Source organism: Stegodyphus dumicola, chromosome 9, assembly GCF_044657685.1.
Source record: "Stegodyphus dumicola isolate Sdum_Otavi_A_Nest chromosome 9, ASM4465768v1".
NCBI lineage: Eukaryota > Metazoa > Arthropoda > Arachnida > Araneae > Eresidae > Stegodyphus > Stegodyphus dumicola.
The window spans coordinates 113387004-113406619 of record NC_140776.1 but is presented as its reverse complement, the minus strand read 5'-3'; the positions used below and the strand labels follow the sequence as shown (position 1 = coordinate 113406619).

Sequence of the window (19616 nt, the reverse complement as noted above, 5' to 3'; positions counted from 1 at the left end):
TAGAATTAAGTCATTCAAAATTTGATGGCTCTAAATACCGTTGTTTTATCAGAATACAAAAAACATACATGCATTTATGCAGATTCTTCACTATATAATAGGGTGATAATATTTGGTGGCAACAATTTGAAAAGTGATGCAGCCGTTTATAGTGTTTCAATGCAAAACGAAAACAATAGTCCTTCAGGGACAAAGCCCCTTTGGATTAAATGCCAAACTTAAACAGATAATAAATCCACAAAATAAAAATGCAACTTCCAGGTCTCTTTTCCTACACTGTGGTGGGTTTTTAAATTTGACTCTATTGTTTTCAGCATTTTCTAGATTATTTTTGTTTTATTTTCTAATATTTAAAATTTATTTCCAGCTTTTCAAGGGATCGATTATCTCCATAATCATGAGCAATTTAATAACACAAATTATCAACTTATATCACAGCCTTCACAAATGCTGATGAAATTAATTAAAATTAATTACAATTTGGTTGCAAGATGAGTCTAAAAGTTGTTTTTGCACACAAAACTGAAATTTACATAGAGAATTTGCAACTATTGATGAAATTAATTACATTCCTTTTACCAAAAAATTACTTTATAGAACATTTTAAATGTATATAAGGAAGCAATTTAATTATACATTAGTTATCAACTTACATCAGAGCCTTCACAAATAGATGGTATTTCATTGCAAAATGAGGCTAAAGGCTGTTCTTGCAAACAAACGTGAAATGTACACAAAGAATTTGTAAATGCTGATGAAATTAATTACATTCCTTTTACCCCCCCCCCAAAAAAGTTAATAGAAACGTTTTGTATAAGCAAGCAATTTAATAATACACTAATTATCTACTTACATGAGATCCTTCACAAATAGATGGCATTTTATCACATGATGAAGTTGAAGCTTGTTCTTGCAAACAAACCTGAAATATATATATATAAGAAATTTAGAAATACAGATAATATAAACTACATTCATTTTAAGAAATAATTATTTTACATAACATTTTATAATTCATAAATAGATAATAAATTTTTAACACTCAAAATTCAAAAATAATTCCATAGCACAACAGCCAGATATAGTACAGCTGTTTAGCAACCATAAGACAAACAATTTCATATTTCAGAAATCGTATAAAAATTCATTAATATATGTAAAACATATGACATTTAATAGCTGCTCAAATGAAAACATAGCATAGATTCTTTACTAGCAGCTGTTATTTAATCAGAAGGTAATGCTAAATGTTGTTGCAAACACACCTGAGATGTACTGTAATGCACACATTTGCAACCACTGGTGAAATGAAATAAAGTGCATGATTATGAAGATGGAAACATTTAAAATACTTCAGCAGCAAAATTTATTTCTCCAAAATATGAAGCTGAAGGTTGTGGCAAATGAGCCTAAAAGAAATTATAATATATGAAATATGTGGAAGTGAAAGAAATTAACTCTGATTGGATAAAAATAAATACAAATAATCATTACCATTTTAAAAGTAACTTTCAACTTATAAAAAAGCATAAATACAGACTGTTCATAGCATTCATACTTCTTAAACATAAGTAAATATTACATTAATATATTTTTAAATTTTAGAAACAGTGTTAATACTTTTTAGAAAAAGTTTATAATACTAAATATTTAATAACCGTTCAAATGAAGACTTACAACAGATGGTTCAGCAACAGAAATCGCTTCAGTTGATAAAGGTAAACTGTGCAGCAAGCCACCCTGAAGATGCAAAAATTATGAAACACATATAAGTAAGGATACCTGAAAATGCTGATAAACAAAATATACTTAATGTAATTTTAATAATAAATAATATAAATAATCCTAATAAGTTTTGTAAATCTTTAAACAAAAAATAACAACATTCAGACAAGACATATAAGACATTAAAATATACATTTAAATCAATGTATTATAACTATATTATTGTATTACTCAAGATTAAAGTTATTAATTTCAATATTATTTCTTTTACTTACTCCATACATATTTCCCTCTATTTATCTGGAATTTAAAATTAAGCAAAAAAGCAACTTTAGTTTAATACAAATTTTGATTTAAACTCTTTTGACTTTGAAGGCAATCAGATACAGGTTTCTTTCTTTTAGGAGCAAATTTGAAGAAACCAGACCCATGTATGACTGTCCTCGAAAAACTACAAAAACTTTATCCAAAAACTACATCAAATTGAGGTTTTATGCCTAATTTTCAATATATGATTATAATAACAAAGTACATACTTAATTATATATATAACAGAAAAATTTTAATTTTTTAATCTAATCTTAGGGACTGTAATTACAGCTTTATCACATAATGCCTTAATTTCAATATTTTGATTCTTTTATAAAGCAATTTAGTCCATTTGTAATAAAAACATATTTTTCTTATGAAAAACCATAAAAATAAAAAACACATACATTACAAAAATTGGATGTAACTGAACGGTGCTTTGGTAAACCAATGCCTTTTAGACGCTGTGGGGTCAACAGTTGTGGGGGATTAGGCACATTGAAAAGAGTTGGCACAGCATTGGGCTTGAGTTTTTTACGCCCATCTTGCCTAGAGCATTCAAATTGATTTTCTTCAAAATGTACCTGCATATTTAACAAAAGCATGCATGAAATTTAACATTAAAATCAAAAGCACTAGTATTTAATTACAGTTACATATATTATATTAATTTAAGAATGTAATTTTCTGATAAATTAAAATTTTTTTTATGAAAATAGAACAAAATTTTTAAAAAGTAATCATGTTTGTAAAACTACTTAAAACATATTTCCTGCTCACACACTAAAAATAAATTTAAAGTACCTATAGTTAAAAATATAACATTAAGATTTACTACTACAATAAAGGATAATAATGGGATCAAAACGATTCATCGAACATTTAAATTAATATTTAACTTCTTAAAAATGTCTAAAAATACAGAATATATTTATCTTACTATAAAGAAAAAACAAAATCATTTATTATTTGGATCATACCATCCAGTTTTTAACATTGGCGCCAACTATCTGATTTGGCGACAATATATCAGAATCAAAACATAGAATGCTACTTTAAAACACCAATCGTACAGTAAAATTAAAGAAAAAGGCACATCACATTTCTAACTGAGCACAAAGTTTACATGAAATGTATGATACAAATTTTACAAACGGTATAAACTTTTCATGATAACAACAGAAACAACATGAAACAACGATGATAAGGCACTGCACAAACACATACACATTCCGCAGTTGATTTTGTACTTCTAAAATCAGTTGATCGTCAATAAGTGACAGTTAAATGAAAATAAATATTTTAAAGTACCAAGAAGAGTAATTTTTCTAACATTCTATGGAAAAATACGAAGCTGAACTTACCTCACAAAGATACGCTCCTGGGCCCGGGATCCATTCATCTCGACGAGAATTAACTATCCATTTTCTTCGTCTTTCTTCATTTCTAGGGAAACGAAACATCCTAAAGTTATTTTTAGACAGATTCAAATAATTTGGTGCAGCACAACCACCCATATTTCTGAAAATTAGGTCGGAATCGATCCACAAATATGTCAAGAAATCAGTGCTAATCCAATAGCGAATACCAACAAGTTAGCTTCAAAATGGATGATGATTCAGCTCCCCTTTATAGTAGCCTTAATTCAAACTGGTGTCAGTGGCCTTTCGCGGTAAATATTTAAGAAATAATCCCCTTTGCATCAACACCTGTAGGCGAGAATTTTCACGATAAGCATACGATCTTTAATTTAGAAGTCAACAACAAAAATCAGAGTTATATTTTGAAATTTTCACAAGACTAGTTTCAATGGTTTTACGGAACCATCATCCTCAGTTGCAAAAGCGCAAATGAACGAAATAAGATATAATGATTAGATAAGATAAGAAAGACTGGACAGGAGTGAGCTACTGGTGCCATCTGTTGATGAAACAATAACTAAAATATAATTTCTTTAAAGGCTGAAGGCAAAGATGGATTGGAATTAGCGTCGTTAATTAGAACAAAAAGATTTTTTTATCCATTTTTCAATCTATCTTGGCCTTCAGCCTTTAAAAAAGTTATGTTTTAGTTCTCGTTTTATCAACAGATGGTGCCAATAGTTTAACTCCTGTCCAGTCTTTTTTATCTTATCTAACCACTATATCTTATCTCATTCATATGTGCTTTTGCAGCTGAGGATGATGGTTCGGTAAAATCATTGAAACTAGTCCTGTGAAAATTTGAAAATATAACTCTGATTTTTGATGTTTGACTTCTAAATTAATACTTGCTCGGCGTGTTATTGTATCTTAATTATACGATCTTTCTTAACTAAGGCAATGAGATAGCAATTTTTATAAAGCGATCCGGTAATCTCTAAATGGCATACCCAAGCAATCAATCTTTGAACATGAAGCAAGTACAGGTATAAGTAGTCGTTAAAGCAATTATTGAATGGCAATTTGTGTACTAAATATGGCAATGCAATCTCGTAAAAGTAAGCAATTAAGGCAAGTCAAAAAGCAAAAGTTCAGGTAGAGTTCGATCTTGGTGGTAATAATGGCATTAGCATAATCTAAAAGTGACCGAGATTCTGTCGCAGGCGAAGTCGTAGCTCTGAAGCTGCGTTCACACAGACGAGGTCACGCGGTCGCGCGTAAAGCGTTAACCAATCAGGAGTGAGTTCAGAGGCGGCATTTGTCGCATCTCCGGAGGCCGCGTGAGTTGACTTAACTTCAACTTTTTGACGCTCGATGCGTCAGTTTCAGGCAACTCGTTTCAAAAGTCCGGTTTATACCATGGTTTTTAAATGATTGCACTTTCAAAAATTCTTCTCGATATAAAAAAAAGGTCAAATGGACTAATCTTAATAAAAAGTTCAGATAATAATAAAAAAGATGCAGAAAATTTCTCAAGTTTATTAACAGTAAGCAATAAACTTTAATAATAAACTATAAATAATATATGGGCCCACCAGGCGGCCGAGCGGTAAAGTCGCTGAACACTGGTAGTTCGGTCCGAGGTTCGAATCCCACGAACGGGCAGGCTGCATGGGCGTTTTCGTGGTTTTCCCCATGCGTAACGTGTATATGAGCCAGTTTCCCTTAGAAACTCCTCCACGAAGGCATTCCGACCCTTAGGCAGATAGCCCTCGAGGCTTTGCCATAATCACACATACATATACATAAATGATATATGATTGATAGCTTTTACAGAATAATCTAAAGCAATAGATTGTTGCAAGAAAATAGTGATGGATTTCGGAATCCGAGATTTTAAATTTTTCTTAAAATATATCTACATCAATTTAAGGTTGCTCTTGTTGCCTAGTGGATAAAACGTTGGCTTCTTGAGTTAAAGGTTTTGGATTCAAGCGTCACCAGGAAATGATGTTGTTACTTGAAAAAAAAATGTACAGAAAATATTGAAGAAAGGAGCCGAGAGGTGAAAAACTGATACCTTGAGAAGAAAGTTACGTGATAGTTAAGACGTTTTAAAAGAAACCCGTGCTGTTGTACGGGCCCCGTATTGGCCCATAGGCCAAATCCCCGTAAAAATCCATAAACAGAAACCCGTATAACTGTACAGGTACCCATAGGCCAAATACTCATAAAAACGTATCATATGATGCTTTATAAATACACACACAAACAAACTATATCTTATCTCGTTCATTTGTGCTTTTGCAGCTGAGGATGATGGTTCGGTAAAATCATTGAAACTATATCTTATAGTTTGTTTAATAGCTAAGACGTCTTAACTATCACGCCAAATCCCCGTAAAAACCCATAAAAAGAAATCCGTGCTGTTGTACGGGCCCCGTATTGGCCCGTAGGCCAAATTCTCGTAAAAATATATAAACAGAAACCCGTATAACTGTACGGGTACCCACAGGCCAAATACTCATAAAAACGTATCATATGATGCTTTATAAATAAACACACAAACAAACTATATCTTATCTCGTTCATTTGTGCTTTTGCAGCTGAGGATGATGGTTAGGTAAAATCATTGAAACTAGTTTCAATGATTTCACGTTCCCGTGCGTTTGAAATAAAGAGTTCGCTAATCGAAGTATCTCACCTGTTCTTGTTACCAAATAGATCTCCAAAACTGGAAGCCCGGTTCGGGGAAGAAAAGCATGTTCTTTGGAGATAACATGTTACAAAGTCCTATTAGCAAATATCACAGATGTCCATTAAAAGAAGTGCACTGTAAAAAAGAAATCTGTAAGGTTACTAAGAAAACTCATGGAAACTGAGATGCCATGGGTTATTTGAGTAACAGAAACAGGTGTTTTCTTTGTAACATTACAAGAGTTTTGCCTGTAATGGTTACAGATCTTTTTCTTGTAATATCACAGCATATAGTTATGTAAGTAGAACATATTTTTCTCATGTAAATTCCCAAACGATATATCTGTAATGGTTACAGATTATTTGCGTGTAATATTACAGCAAATAATTATGTAAAAAGAACATGTTTTTCTCATGTAAAATCTCAACAGATATATCTGTAACCGTTACAGGTTATTTGCTTGTATTATTATAGCAAGTTATTATGTGAGTAGAAAATACTTTTCTTAAGTAAAATTCCAATGGTTGTATCTGTAAAGGTTTCAGATTATTTCCTTCTAATATCCCATTAAGTAATTATGTGTGTAGAATATATTTTTCATAGATAATACTAAAGTATATGTCTATAAAAGTAATAGATTTTTTTGTCTAAAATGATGCTTATTATAATAAAATATATTGAAATCAAGATGTTTTGAGTAAAACAAAATCTGCATGTGTATATCATTATACAGATATATGCAAGTGAAGCATAATAGTTTGGCTTTTTAAATTAGTCAATTTGACCTCAGAATAGCATTAATTTAAAAGATGCACTTTCAACAGCAATGTTCTTTTTTCAAAAAGTAACATTAGTCTGTTGCAGAGTATTTTTGTTTTATGAAGAGAAACTTATGTCTGATATTATTGAAAGGCCTTTCATATTATCATTTTGACTAATTTAAAAGTTCAAATTGATATGCTACTCCTTATATTTGCCCTGTAAAATAGCTGAAAAAATAGTATGTTTTATTTGCATGTTTTAGTGTCAGTTAATAAGATATGTTCTAGAACTTTCTTTTTAGTAATTTTAGCTAAAATAGACACATGTTGCTTTAGATTTAACTTATATGAGTAAACGTGTTGCATGTTGATATGGTCATATTATTACAGTAAAAGATATTTTGTGAAATATTTCTATGAAGAACTCAGAACAGCTGTTCTTCATATTTCAAAAATATATTCTCTCCTTCTAAAAAATGACATTTTCAGTAAGTTAAAGAATTCAACATGGCAATGAACTTCATTTTGTTACTACAAGGAATTCAAATTTTGTTCATACGCTTGAATTACAACGTCTAACTAATTTTTTTATTCTTATCTGCACTCAGTGTTTGTCAACAGTCTGCTATTGTTTGAAATAATGCATAACTTTTTTACTTACCTTCAAATAATTTCCTTTCAATAAACAGATAGAAGTCTTTCATTAAAAACCTAATGTCATGCTTTTTGAATAAGCATAAAACTTTGCCAACTGACCTTAATTTTTAAAGCCTTGTTTCCCTTAAAATTCTTAATACAATTATGCCTTTAAGGTGGTCTACTACAGCAGCATTACAATACTAAAAATTTTTTTACACGCAGAATCGCTAATTAAGAAACTATGTTGCGTGCAATTTGGCAGAAATATAAAGCAATAGGTCAGTTTTCGAATCACAATGTTAGAATCAGGTTTGAAATGAAATTTACTTAAATATTATATTTTAAAAAAATTAGTTTGAAATACGTAATTTTAATGTGTAGTTTGGAAAGCCATCAATAGATGGCGCTACGAGTTAAAATTTAACATTGTAATCTTATTTCTGCAAAAATTCACGAAGTAATTGATTTTGATATCAGTTATAAATCATATTTTTTTCTAAATAATATTTAGAAGCGTTTCATATATTCCTTTATACACAGTTTTCACTAAACATTGTCAGCTGTCAGCAGAATGACGTTTACGGCAACCCTATTGCATTGCTATTCCGCACTCGTTTTGTTTACATTTATTTGTACTGTGGTCAGTTTGCAAAAAATATGCGAAAATATCAAGGACGACCGAAAAAACATCCTGGTTTTAATAAAAGATCCAGAATTCAGGGTAAACGTCGAGCTCAAGAAAAAAATATGAAATTAAATTCCCGAGATGTGGAAGATTCCGAACAAGCGGATGTTTTCGAAAGGTGAGAAATAATTTATTCTTTATATCGACTACCCCGTGTTTATGATTTCGTAGTAAGTTAATTCCGAAGTAAAATATGCGTATTTTTTTTATTGAAGGTCAGAAATTATTGATACAACTGCATCTGTGTCAAAGGAGAATCATTGCCCGGATGATTTTTTTACAAAGTAAGTTTTTTTTTTTTTTTTTTTTTTTGTATGTGTGTGTATGAGGGGATGCTAATAATTGTTCAATTCTGTTATAATAATTTATTCCTCCATTCACACTAAATTGTTGGGAAATATTGAAAGGGTAAATTCCAATTCACAAGGAATTGCTGAAATAATTGAATCTTTTCAAAAGTATGAGCATGTTCTTGCGATCTAAATTGAATTCACCATCATTACATGTATTATTGGAAATTTTATAGTCATATGTTTGCTACGAAATGCTTTGTCAGTTACCTATGGTATATTTTAACAGGTGTATGCACATTTATTCATGTGCTCGCTGTTCAACTTGCTTTTTTTTATTATGTCATTTACTTGGATGTTAAAACTTTCTTTTAGCGTTGGAACATTTTATGATCATTTAGTAAAATTTATATATAAATATATATTATTGCTTGTTTATTTATGGTTCTGTGTATTTGTCATGTATGCATGTTGTGAAGTGTAGTTTTTGAAAAATATGTCACAAATGTTAAATTCCACCAAAAGCTGAATTGAATTGATATTGGGATGCAGGTAATTAGAAAATATCTGCTGTGTATTTTGAGCGTAAACCAAACTAGTGCCAAGAATGGGACCAATACGCTCAGGCTTGCTTAGCCTTTTTGCCATTGTCCAAATTGAATTATCTCCAGTATAAAGGGAGTGAATGCTTTCTCTGTATAACATTAAAATATCCGTCTGATCAAAAATCTACCAATAAGAAACTTTTCATATGTTATGTGACAGACTTTCTGCAAACAGAAGTCCTCAGCTGTGTTCTTGTACATGTTTTTTAATTGTGGTTCAGATGTGTACTTCTCAAAGGAATTCTTCTCATAGGAAGATTATCTGAACATTTAAAAACTATATTCTGCTTTTAGGGGCCTAATATTTTATGCCCCTAAAATTAATATTGAAATTTCTAAAATGTTGAAAAATATGTCATCTGGATTCTGTACAAAAAATATAATCCCCTTTTTCATTTCTGCATTTGCAATTCCTGCATTTTCTTTATTCCTACATTTTTTAATTGGAAGGAATTTCATTCGCAGAGCCCTCTAATTTATTCTTACAAATCATGTAGTAATGTACCATTTTAGATAGATATAAATAACACATTTTGTAATTTTTCTAAACTGTGGTTATACAGCATGATATAATAGCTACACAGGGTATGGCGAAACAGTATACAGCAATATCTGTCGCACTGTCTGAGATGGGTGGTAGTCATACATAGCTTAATGCTTAAATTTGTTATGTGTTATTTATTTATTCATGTTTTTTTTTTTTTTTTTTTTTTTTTTAATTATGTTATAGCAGTTTATTTCTTTCATTCTTAGGTCCGGAAATGAAAAATTTGACTTTTCTACGCCAGAAGTTACAGCTAATGTTCCTAAGACAAACCAGGCTTTCCTGAGGTAAGTTGGTTTATTTTTAAAATAGATATTAGCTGTGCATGATATTACAGTTACTTAATTATGGTTAACTAATTATGTATTAATTTAGAAGTCAAGCAACCAAAATCAGCGTTATATTTTCAAATAGTGAATATTTCAAAATATGATGCTGATTTTTGTTGCTTGACTCTCAAATTAATACTTGGTCGGTGTGTTATTGTATATTAATTAAACTAATTATGGTTCTTTTCTTCTCAGTTCTGATCTGGACATTTCAGTTATTGACTCTGACGTAGAAGGTAGAAATACAAGCTCTCTTTTGGGATAAATATGTATTTCTCTATGCCAAAATTAAAATGTCATCATTTATGTTTTTCTTTTATGGTGTTACATTATGTTGTTTACATACTGATAGCTATTAAAACTGTTAAATATAATATTGTAGCTATCAAAAAGAGGGGGATGAATTTGATTTGTACCAAATTTGGACGTTTTGCATGAAAGAACTTGAAAATAAAAGATTTTTTTAAAAATATATTCATTGAAATCAGTGAAATTTTCAGTCGGGACACTGAAGCAAATGAAAATATTTTGGGGTTTGATTCTTTTGATGGGAGCCTCATCAATAAGCCTACTATCTTTTTTAAATATTGCTTCTTTTTCATTGTTTTCATGATGTTTTATGTTCCCTTCATGAAAGAGATTTTAATAATTTAAATTTTGTTAATAAAATATAACAAAATGAAATCTGTGATTATGTGGCTGTTATTTTTTCCATATATATTTATTTGAGGAAAACCACAAATTTTATTATTTTACAGAATTTTTAAGAAAAATATAAGGATAAAATTTTTTAAATAATTCTGATTACTACCTTTGCTTTCCTCTCATAATGTGCCTCAAATTAGAGCAATTAGACAAGAAATTTAAGTCGTGATCTTTTTTTTCCAAGTTTTTTTTTTTAGGCTTAGGAGTATAAATTGCTTATCCCCACAAGACAGTGCATCTTCTTAGTATGCCATCCTAAGGCTCCGTTCACATGATGGTATAAATGTCATAGACGCATAATCATAAGGCACAAAATGTGGGAGTTCCATTCACACCTGCGAGAGAGGGTCTAAGCCATAGCCAATTAGAGAAGCTAAATTTGTGCATGCATGTATGTGTCTACAGCTTTGAAGATGACTCATCTTCTTGTAGTAATATACTGGTAATCCAGTGTATTATTATTGTTAATTTATTTGCTATCTGTTGCCTAAATTTCCTAAACCTAATTGCGAATGGGCTGCCTGCATGGGCGTTTTCATGGTTTTCCCCGTGTACATGAGCCATTTCCCTTAGAAAGTCCTCCATGAAAGCATTCCTCCTCTTAGGAAGATCAAATGCTTTGCTGTCATCAAATAAGCCAAATTTAAACCTAATTTGTAATATTTATATATATTAATTATATATATGTATATATATTGTATATATATATATTTTAGCTTGGAGTCTGAGCCTCTTCAGGAGAACCTTAATGATGAATTTCTGTGTCCTGATTCACCTTTAATTATCGAAAGGGAAGATCGACGAAAGGCAAATCCATTACCATCTGGCAGAACAATTTGCAATATGTCTTTTGTAATAGTGCAGGCTAGGACATTAGAGCAACATTCCCTAAATTGTAAATTTGGAGGATCATTTATTTTTAACAAAGTGATTCGACGTGGTCTTGTCACTACATATAACTATGTATGTGATAAAATTTTATGTGGGGAAATGGCAACAATTTGTTCTGATATGGAGAAAAGCAGCCTAAATCAGCTTGCAGTATTAGGTGCGTTATCTACTGGCAGTGGATTTTCACAAGAGGAGGAAAAGTTTAGCATCATGGAAATTCCGTATATGAGCAACTCGACCTTTGCTTCTTGTGAGCGAACTACTGGCAAAATAATACAGGGATGTGCACAGGAAACTATGTTTCTATAGAATAATGCTGCTATAGAAGAGGAGAAAAGGCAGGCAGAACTTCGCAATGATAAAGATAATGATGGTTATCACTGTATAACTGTCATTGTTGATGGAGGTTGGTGTAAAAGAAGCTATGGGCATGGTTACAATGCTTCAAGTGGCATATCTGTTATTATAGGCATGGTCACCCAGAAAATTTTGTTTGTTGGAATTCGCAACAAAGTGTGCCTTATATGCAGTGCTATTGAAGATGGCAAGATGCCAAATAAAGTGCACCTTTGTTGGCGAAATTGGAATGGGCCTTCTACAGGTATGGAAAGCAGTGCCATTGTGGAAGGTCTGAATTATCTCCAGTGTGTTCACAAAATACGTTGTACTCGACTTGTTGGAGATGGAGATGCTAACACAATGGCCAAAGTGAAAGAAAGCGTTTCATATGGAGGACGGGTGATCAAAGTAGAATGTGCTAACCATGCTGTTCAAAGATATCGCAGAGCTCTTGAGAAACTTCAGCAAAATACTGCGCGCTTCCCCGGGGCTAAAGGAATTGCTGCCCGTAAATTGCTGAAAATTAAAATGCCACTGTTAGTCAGAGGTGCTAGAGTAGCTATAAAAGCTCATGCTTTACCTAGCCATTATCAGCACACACAAGAAGCTATTGATGCATTAGTATCTGACTTGAGAAATGGGCCACATCATATATTTGGCAAGCATGATGCTTGTAGTGCTTTTTGTGCAAAGAAAGGTGCAGAGTTGGACAGCACGTACAATGAAATTTTTTCCTCGGGTATGTTGCAAGCTATTGAAGCAGAAGTGGGAAGAGTACTGATATCGTGTAGCAGTACTCTTATTTGGAATGCCACAAATAATCCTGCTGAAAGCTTCATGAGTCAACTGTGTAAAACATCTGGTGGAAAAAGAGTTGATTTTTCCAAAGCTGGTGGCATGAACAGGCGTGCGAGTATTGCTGTCATGGCCTGTCAAAATCCAGCACAGCAGTGGCAAAAAAATGCACAAAAAGCTGTAACAGGAAGTAGCCCCAGGACTCCAACTTTGAAATTCTTAGCTTCCAGAAATAAGCGCCATGTAAAACGTCTTGAGACACGTAGACTTTTTGACACTGAGAAGAAAAAGAGAAATATGAGGAAAGCAGGACATATTCAGCAAGGTGGGGATATTTCTTATGGTGATTTTCCTGAGAAACCAGACCTATCAGATGAAGCATATGAATTGGCAGCTAAAAATTTTTTTATATCAATTGAAGTTCCAAAAAAAGATTCTCTTGAGGCCGTAACACGTGGACAGTCATCATCTGAAAGATGGCGTCATGAAAGATCAAGAAGAATATCATCATCCTTTTTCAAAGATGTTGCTGATAGGCGTCCAACAACACTCAGTGCTGCTTTAGTGAAACGTATCATATATAATGATAACGTTTCAACTAAAGCATTAAAGTATGGCTTGACTAACGAAGCAGTAGCCTTAAATCAATACAAGGAAAAGCACATGGGAAAAAACATCAGACGTTGTGGCCTTTTTATTGATCCTAAATATCCCTTTCTTTGTACTTCGCCAGATGGATTGATAGACGAAGATGGATTACTTGAAATAAAATGTCCTTATACAGCCAGATTCTCAGCAGACTTGTCAGACTTTTTCAGCAAGCCTAATTCTGTTGGTCTTCGGATGGATGCTGATAATAATCTTTATTTACCGAAAAGCCACAAATATTATTTTCAAATTCAAGGGCAGTTAGCCATAACAGAGAGGAATTGGTGTGATTTATATATATGGTGCAGAGAAGATGCAATCACATTAAGAATACCCGAAGACAAAACTTTCTGGATCAGTTTAGTTCCAAAACTCGAAAAATTTTACGTGAATTGTATTCTTCCTGAGCTTGTTGATCCAAGAGCACCAAGAAAAATGTCTCTTAGAGAACCGAAGTATATTGTTGATGCTAGAGCACAGAATGAGAAACAAAAACAGGCCACTGCTTCTGTAAAACAAACACAAGAAAAAAGAGAAATTGAAATTTCAGAAGCAGATAAAATTATTTCATCTCCTAGAAAGAATGCAGGAGAGAAAAGAATCAGGAAACCAAAAATTATTTTTGATTTGTAATCAGTAACAAGCCAAGCCAGCACACCGTAACATTTTCTACGTCTGAATAAAAACTATGCCTGCAACAAAGCATTATGATTAAATCCATACCTAATTAGAATATTACCCCATTTCTCTAAAAAAAATATGTTCAAAAAGTCTCTGCTTTCAGTAATAGATATGTCTGATCAATTCTGCCATAATTCTGTAATCAATACTTGAAGCTAGAATCTCCTGTGCTGCACTGCCATTGCATCTCTTTTCTGAATGTTTCATCATCCACTTCTCATTCTAAATATTCCTGTGTGCTTTCATTTATAGCTGCTAACTTGTTGTGAACATTTTCTGCACCACATGTTATATTTTGCAGTGTAAATAATGCGTGCAATCATATATTTTGGTTTTAATCATCAGTAACTTTGGTAAAACTACATTTATGCAAAGAAGACTTCCATAAAGTCACAGTTTCTGTGAAAAAGAAAATAAGTTTGATGACCTCTGTCATAATTCAATAAATAATTTTTTAAAATAGCATCACCTGTGCTGCACTAACATTAGAAAAAATTAAAGTCATCTCTTTTCTGAATGTTTCCTCATGCACTTCTGTTTCTAAGTATTCTTGTGTGCTTTGATCCATAGCTGATAACTTGTTGAGAATATTTTCTGCGCAACATGTTACACCTCTGAACTTAAATACTTGCGGTAAAGAAGTATTTTGGTTTGAATCATGTGTAACTCCAATATAAGTCCATTTCTCCAAGGAAAACCTCCACAAAGTCACTGCTCCTGATTCAGCTGGAAGGACATCCATACAATGATATTTGAGAAGAAGACATACAAAATTGAGTATTGTGGAAAGATGATTGCTTATATCTTGAACGTGGATGATCCACTTGTCTATAAAACTCATAACCATTCTAAAAAATAAGGACATCAAATTTCAGTGCATCCTGCTCTCACAAGAGAGAAAGGTGATCATTAGAAGCCTTCCCAGCTCCACATGTTAATGCTGCCTCATGTTGCATAATATAATAATACACACACTGGCCAATCAATAAGAAACCTTTCAGATTTTCATCTGAATGCATGCTAGGGATGAAATATCCAAATTTTTTCTATGATGTGGATTATACTTGGTTAAAATGCCAGTATAAGTAAGGTGTAAGAGTGCTTTTCATGATGAATGAAGTAAAATGGGGAAAAAAGGCGGCAGATCGTTCACCATTTGAAAAAGGGGCTTATTGTTGGTGCACATTTAGTGGGGGCATCGATTTCGAATCCTTCTCTAAAAAATGTAACTGCAGTTCGAGCATAGTTTTCAAAGACAGTGATCGGCGGTATCTCCGATGAATTGTACGGCAGAACACGGATTCAACTATCACAAATCGTCAACCAAGGCTCTTCCCAACAAATTTCAGCTAGAACTATGCGCAGCGAATTGCAGAGGGATAGGAATGCATAGTTTTGGTGCCTGTAAGAAAATCACTCAGTTCTGCCGACATGCAAGACTTCATTTTCAGTGGTGTCGAGAAAAGACACTGGACATCTGAGGATTGGAAATGGGTAATGTGGTGGGATATTACATTATGTATTACATATTAAACATAAGTTATGGGTTACCTCATAACTACAGAAGGTTCCTGTTCGCTGCCAGAAAAGGTTGAAGTAATCTGCAATGTAAATTACCGACAATACATGAGCTTTGTTCATTTATGGGCATGATAAAATTTTATCGATGCTTTTTGAAAAATGCTGCAGAAACTCAAGGAGTCATACACGAAATGTTAAAGGGTGATAAAAAAAGATCATTGTAAAGTTCCATGCACAGATGAAGGTGTTTAGTGTATTTAATTATGGCAAAGCACACTAGGGCTATCTGCCTAAGAGAAGGGATGCCTTCGTGGAGGACTTTCTAAGGGAAACTGGCTCATATACACGTTACACATGGGGAAAACCACGAAAACGCCCATGCAGCCAGTACGTTCGCGGGATTCGAACCTCGGACCGAACTACCAGTGTTCAGCGATTTTACCGCTCTGCCGCTGGTAGGCCTGCACAGATGAAGGAATTCACCAGTTTGAGAAGTGCAAATCTGATTTAGTCAATGGTGCCCTTTTGTGTTTCCCAATGGATTACCCTTTGTGTGCAGATACATCAGACTTTCCTATAGGATCAGTATTGCAGCAATTGGAAGAACAAGAACAAGACTGAAAACCTATTGTGTTCTACTCTAAAACATTAAATAATGCACAGAAGGTTTATAGTACCTATGACAGAGAATTCTTAGGAATATATCTTTCTGTCAAGCATTTTAAACATGTATCGGAAGGACGCAAATTCATCATACTTACTGATCACAAGCCACTGTCATATGCATAGAAGCAAAAGAATGGGAAGGCATAACCCAGACAACAACACCAACTTCAGTATATATCGGAATTTTCAACTGATATTCAGCATATTGATGCCAAAGAAAATTTAGTTGCAGTTGAAGTAGTCTCAGTTACTGGCTATGAAGCAGTAGCAGATGCTCAAGAATATAATGAAGAATTGCAACATTTAATGACAGGTAGTGCTTCACTGAAATTTAAATCATCTACATTAGCATTTTGGAAAACATTAAGATGTGACAGCTCAACAACCAGTATCAGGCCTTTTATTTCAAAGCAATTTAGATAACAAATGTTTCATCAAATTCATAATTTTGCTCCTCTGGTATCAGGACAACTGTCAACGAGATGACTGAAAAATTTATCTTTCCAAATATAAAGAAAGAAATTCACGAATAGACTTAAAGTCCTGTTAATTGTCAAAGGAGCAAAGTCAACAGGCATACAAAATCTAAAATAGCCGAGTTCCAAGCACCTCATGCTAGATTAAGTATTGTGCAAGTTGACCTGATTGGGCCATTACCACCATCTGCTGGTAGGACGTATTATCTGACATTTATTGACCATTTTTCCTGTTAGGGAGAAGTAGTTTCTTTACCAGATATCACAAGAGAAATGGTTGTCAAAGCATTTTACAATCATTGGATTAGCAGATTTGTTGTGCCTAGTTCCATAATCTCAGATCAAGGAAGACAGTTTGAGTCGCAGCCTTTCAAGAGCCTTGCAAAAGTATGTGGTGCTAAAGTTTTACGTTCCACTCCATACCACCCACATTGCAGTGGGAAAATTGAGCAGTTTCTCAGAACTTAAAAAAATGCAATAAAGACTCACAGCAACATCAGATGGACAGAAATCCTTCTAGGATTCAGAGTTGCAATATGTCCTGATACTAATCACTCTGTAGCTCAAATGGTATATTTTATGCAAATAAGGTTACCATGTGAGTTTTTCGACTACCTACCACTAAAACTAAACCTGAACCATTTGTAACAAATTTACTGTCTTTTATGGATCAGCACCAGTTTATCAACTGCTAACAAACATAAAATATTTATGCATAAAGACTTGAGATCATGTTCTCATGTGTTTGTGAGAACTGATCGTGTGAAAAAGGCACTTGAATTTGCTTATTGAGGGACCATTTTTTTTGTGGTGAAAAAATATGATAAATATTTCCGAGTCTTAATTAAGGACAGACAAGTTAACATTTCATTGACAGACTGAAACCAGCTTATTTGTTACTTTCGAACAAATTACTAGAAACAGTGACTAAAAATAAAAAAAACCATTTCACATTTCATGTACCCAAAATTCTGATATTGTACCTAACGTCAAATCTATTATTCTAGATGGTATGAAAATCAGAAAATGTGTTGGATTTAAGGACTAATGTTTTGTATATTTTGCTATACTTCATCATCTTCTAAATATTAGTAAATATATATCTGCATTAGTGATAATCAGCTGTGAGCACATAGTGCACCATCTGCAACTCATTTGGGTATAAACTATGCTAGTGATTATAATGTCCTTGCTTTTTCCCATATGCCATATGTTGCATGAAATTTTGTTATATGAATCTAGCTTCCTGTGAGGAATTTCTGTGACCTTTCTAGTATGTATGGTCAAGAATTAGGCTTGTGATATACTGTCATGATTTTGCCCACATGTTCCCTGAATATACTACCATTTCCTTAGGAAGACTTCCAAGAAGAATACTGTTGTGAGTTCTAAGCCTAACTATGGTTTGGAACTGTTTATAATGAATTATTGGGATTCTGCACATGTAATGTGGATGCAATTCTATTTCCATTTAGATTTTCTGCAAAGGCAATGCTTTAGCTGTGAGATAATTCTGTTTTGGAAATAAAACTGATATTTATTTAGATTTGTGGTATTTATAAGGCAGTTTATCAATAGCAGGTAGCATCTTGCCTCTTTGCTTTGATCAGGGCCTGTGCAACCAGTGGTAGTCAAAATTTTATAATTTAGCAGAGGGCACTGAGCAGCAAAATTTAGAGGCAAAAAAATGTTCAGAACTTACGAAGACATCAGCCAGCAGAATTTAGGATATGCAGAGATTGCACTGAGTGGCAATAGTGCCATATGTTACATTTGCTATCTGCATTATTAATTTGTGAAACAATTTCAGCTGCTTGAAAATGCATTTTTCTGTTAGAAATTTGTATTTCTTGCAATTTCTTTTTTTTTGGGGGGGGTCGAGAATATGGTGTTAAAAATATTTTATCATTTTCTTTTTTTTTTCTTTTCAGGTGAAAATTTTGTGCATGATTTGGCTTTCATTGAGACGTCTCTGGGTCAGGAGTTACTAAGGAAGAGAAACTTACATGCAGGTTGAAGCATGCAGTGTCAAATGTATAAGGAATATAAAAGATGCTGTATATTAGTATAAGTTTGAATAACAATAATAAAAAAATTTCTTGAAAATTGTGTTTTTTCTGCGAGTTATTAAAATTGGAAATAATTAATTACAATATTTATGAAAATTTTCGAAAATAAAAATACAAGTAGTATTTAAAAAGTACTGCAAAACTCATTTTTAAGTAGAAAAATTATTCTCAGATGAAATTCTTTATGCAAAAGGATTCGATTATGCAAAAGGACTTTTTTAGTATTTGAAAGGTTCATTTGAACCCAACAACTGAAACTAACGTATCCCCAGTTTATTGATACCAACCATTTTGTTGGTATCAATGAACCCACTACTTTCTAAAAGCATTTCTGTCAATTACTAAGGGCTAATGAACAAGTGTTGAATTCTCAAGATGAATGTTGCCGAAACAGAAAAAAGTGTACTTCAGAACATTCTGCAGTAGCTCAAACAAAGTCACGGACCTCATCTATACTGTAGTCAGAGAGAAATTATTCCCCTTCCTTTTCTTTCAAAAGCTGAGTTTCCAAACGCACAACGGGAGGCCGTTGCTAAAAGCTGTGGAACCAGTTTTATAGCTATTTTTAGCAACTTGTGAGCTGTTTTTCAGATAACACAGTAAATCTCGGGGAGGGGGAATTTGAAATCATGATCACTGCCGGTACGGCAGAATTTACGTACAGCAAAATTGTAAAATTCAGCGAAGCATCAAGCAATAAAATTTTAGAATTTTGTGGGAAGGGCACTTGACAACAGAATTTATTGCGTACAAAGTCAGCAAAATGCATAGCGCCGTACCTGATTCATGATACAGCAGTATTCATTACCAATAGCAAACTTGTTTGAGGATAAGTTCGAAAAAATGTTTTCTAGTTGTTACCTAAAATCGGTAAACAAT

General features: G+C 32.9%; 2 protein-coding genes across 3 annotated transcripts; one reads left to right on the top strand and one right to left on the bottom strand.

The window, feature by feature from the left end:
- Positions 1–1650: 1650 nt before the first annotated feature.
- Positions 1651–3832, bottom strand: LOC118181314 (THAP domain-containing protein 2-like). The gene is made up of 3 exons (XM_085823118.1): positions 3399–3832; positions 2442–2618; positions 1651–1740 (listed from the first exon to the last, which is right to left on the bottom strand). The coding sequence occupies exons 1-3, from the start codon at positions 3549–3551 to the stop codon at positions 1651–1653; spliced, it is 420 nt and encodes a 139-aa protein (XP_085679244.1). The 5' UTR covers positions 3552–3832.
- A 3815-nt stretch (positions 3833–7647) lies between these two features.
- On the top strand, positions 7648–18768 carry LOC118181315 (uncharacterized). 2 transcript variants are annotated; one of them, XM_085823932.1, is made up of 4 exons: positions 7648–8296; positions 8394–8462; positions 9827–9904; positions 18600–18768. In XM_085823932.1, the coding sequence occupies exons 1-4, from the start codon at positions 8151–8153 to the stop codon at positions 18601–18603; spliced, it is 297 nt and encodes a 98-aa protein (XP_085680058.1). In that variant the 5' UTR covers positions 7648–8150; the 3' UTR covers positions 18604–18768. The 2 variants fall into 2 exon arrangements, with proteins under 2 accessions (XP_085680058.1, XP_085680056.1); XM_085823930.1 differs by lacking the exon at positions 18600–18768 and adding an exon at positions 10142–10604 and having other exon boundaries at positions 7650–8296.
- The last annotated feature ends 848 nt before the right edge of the window (positions 18769–19616 follow it).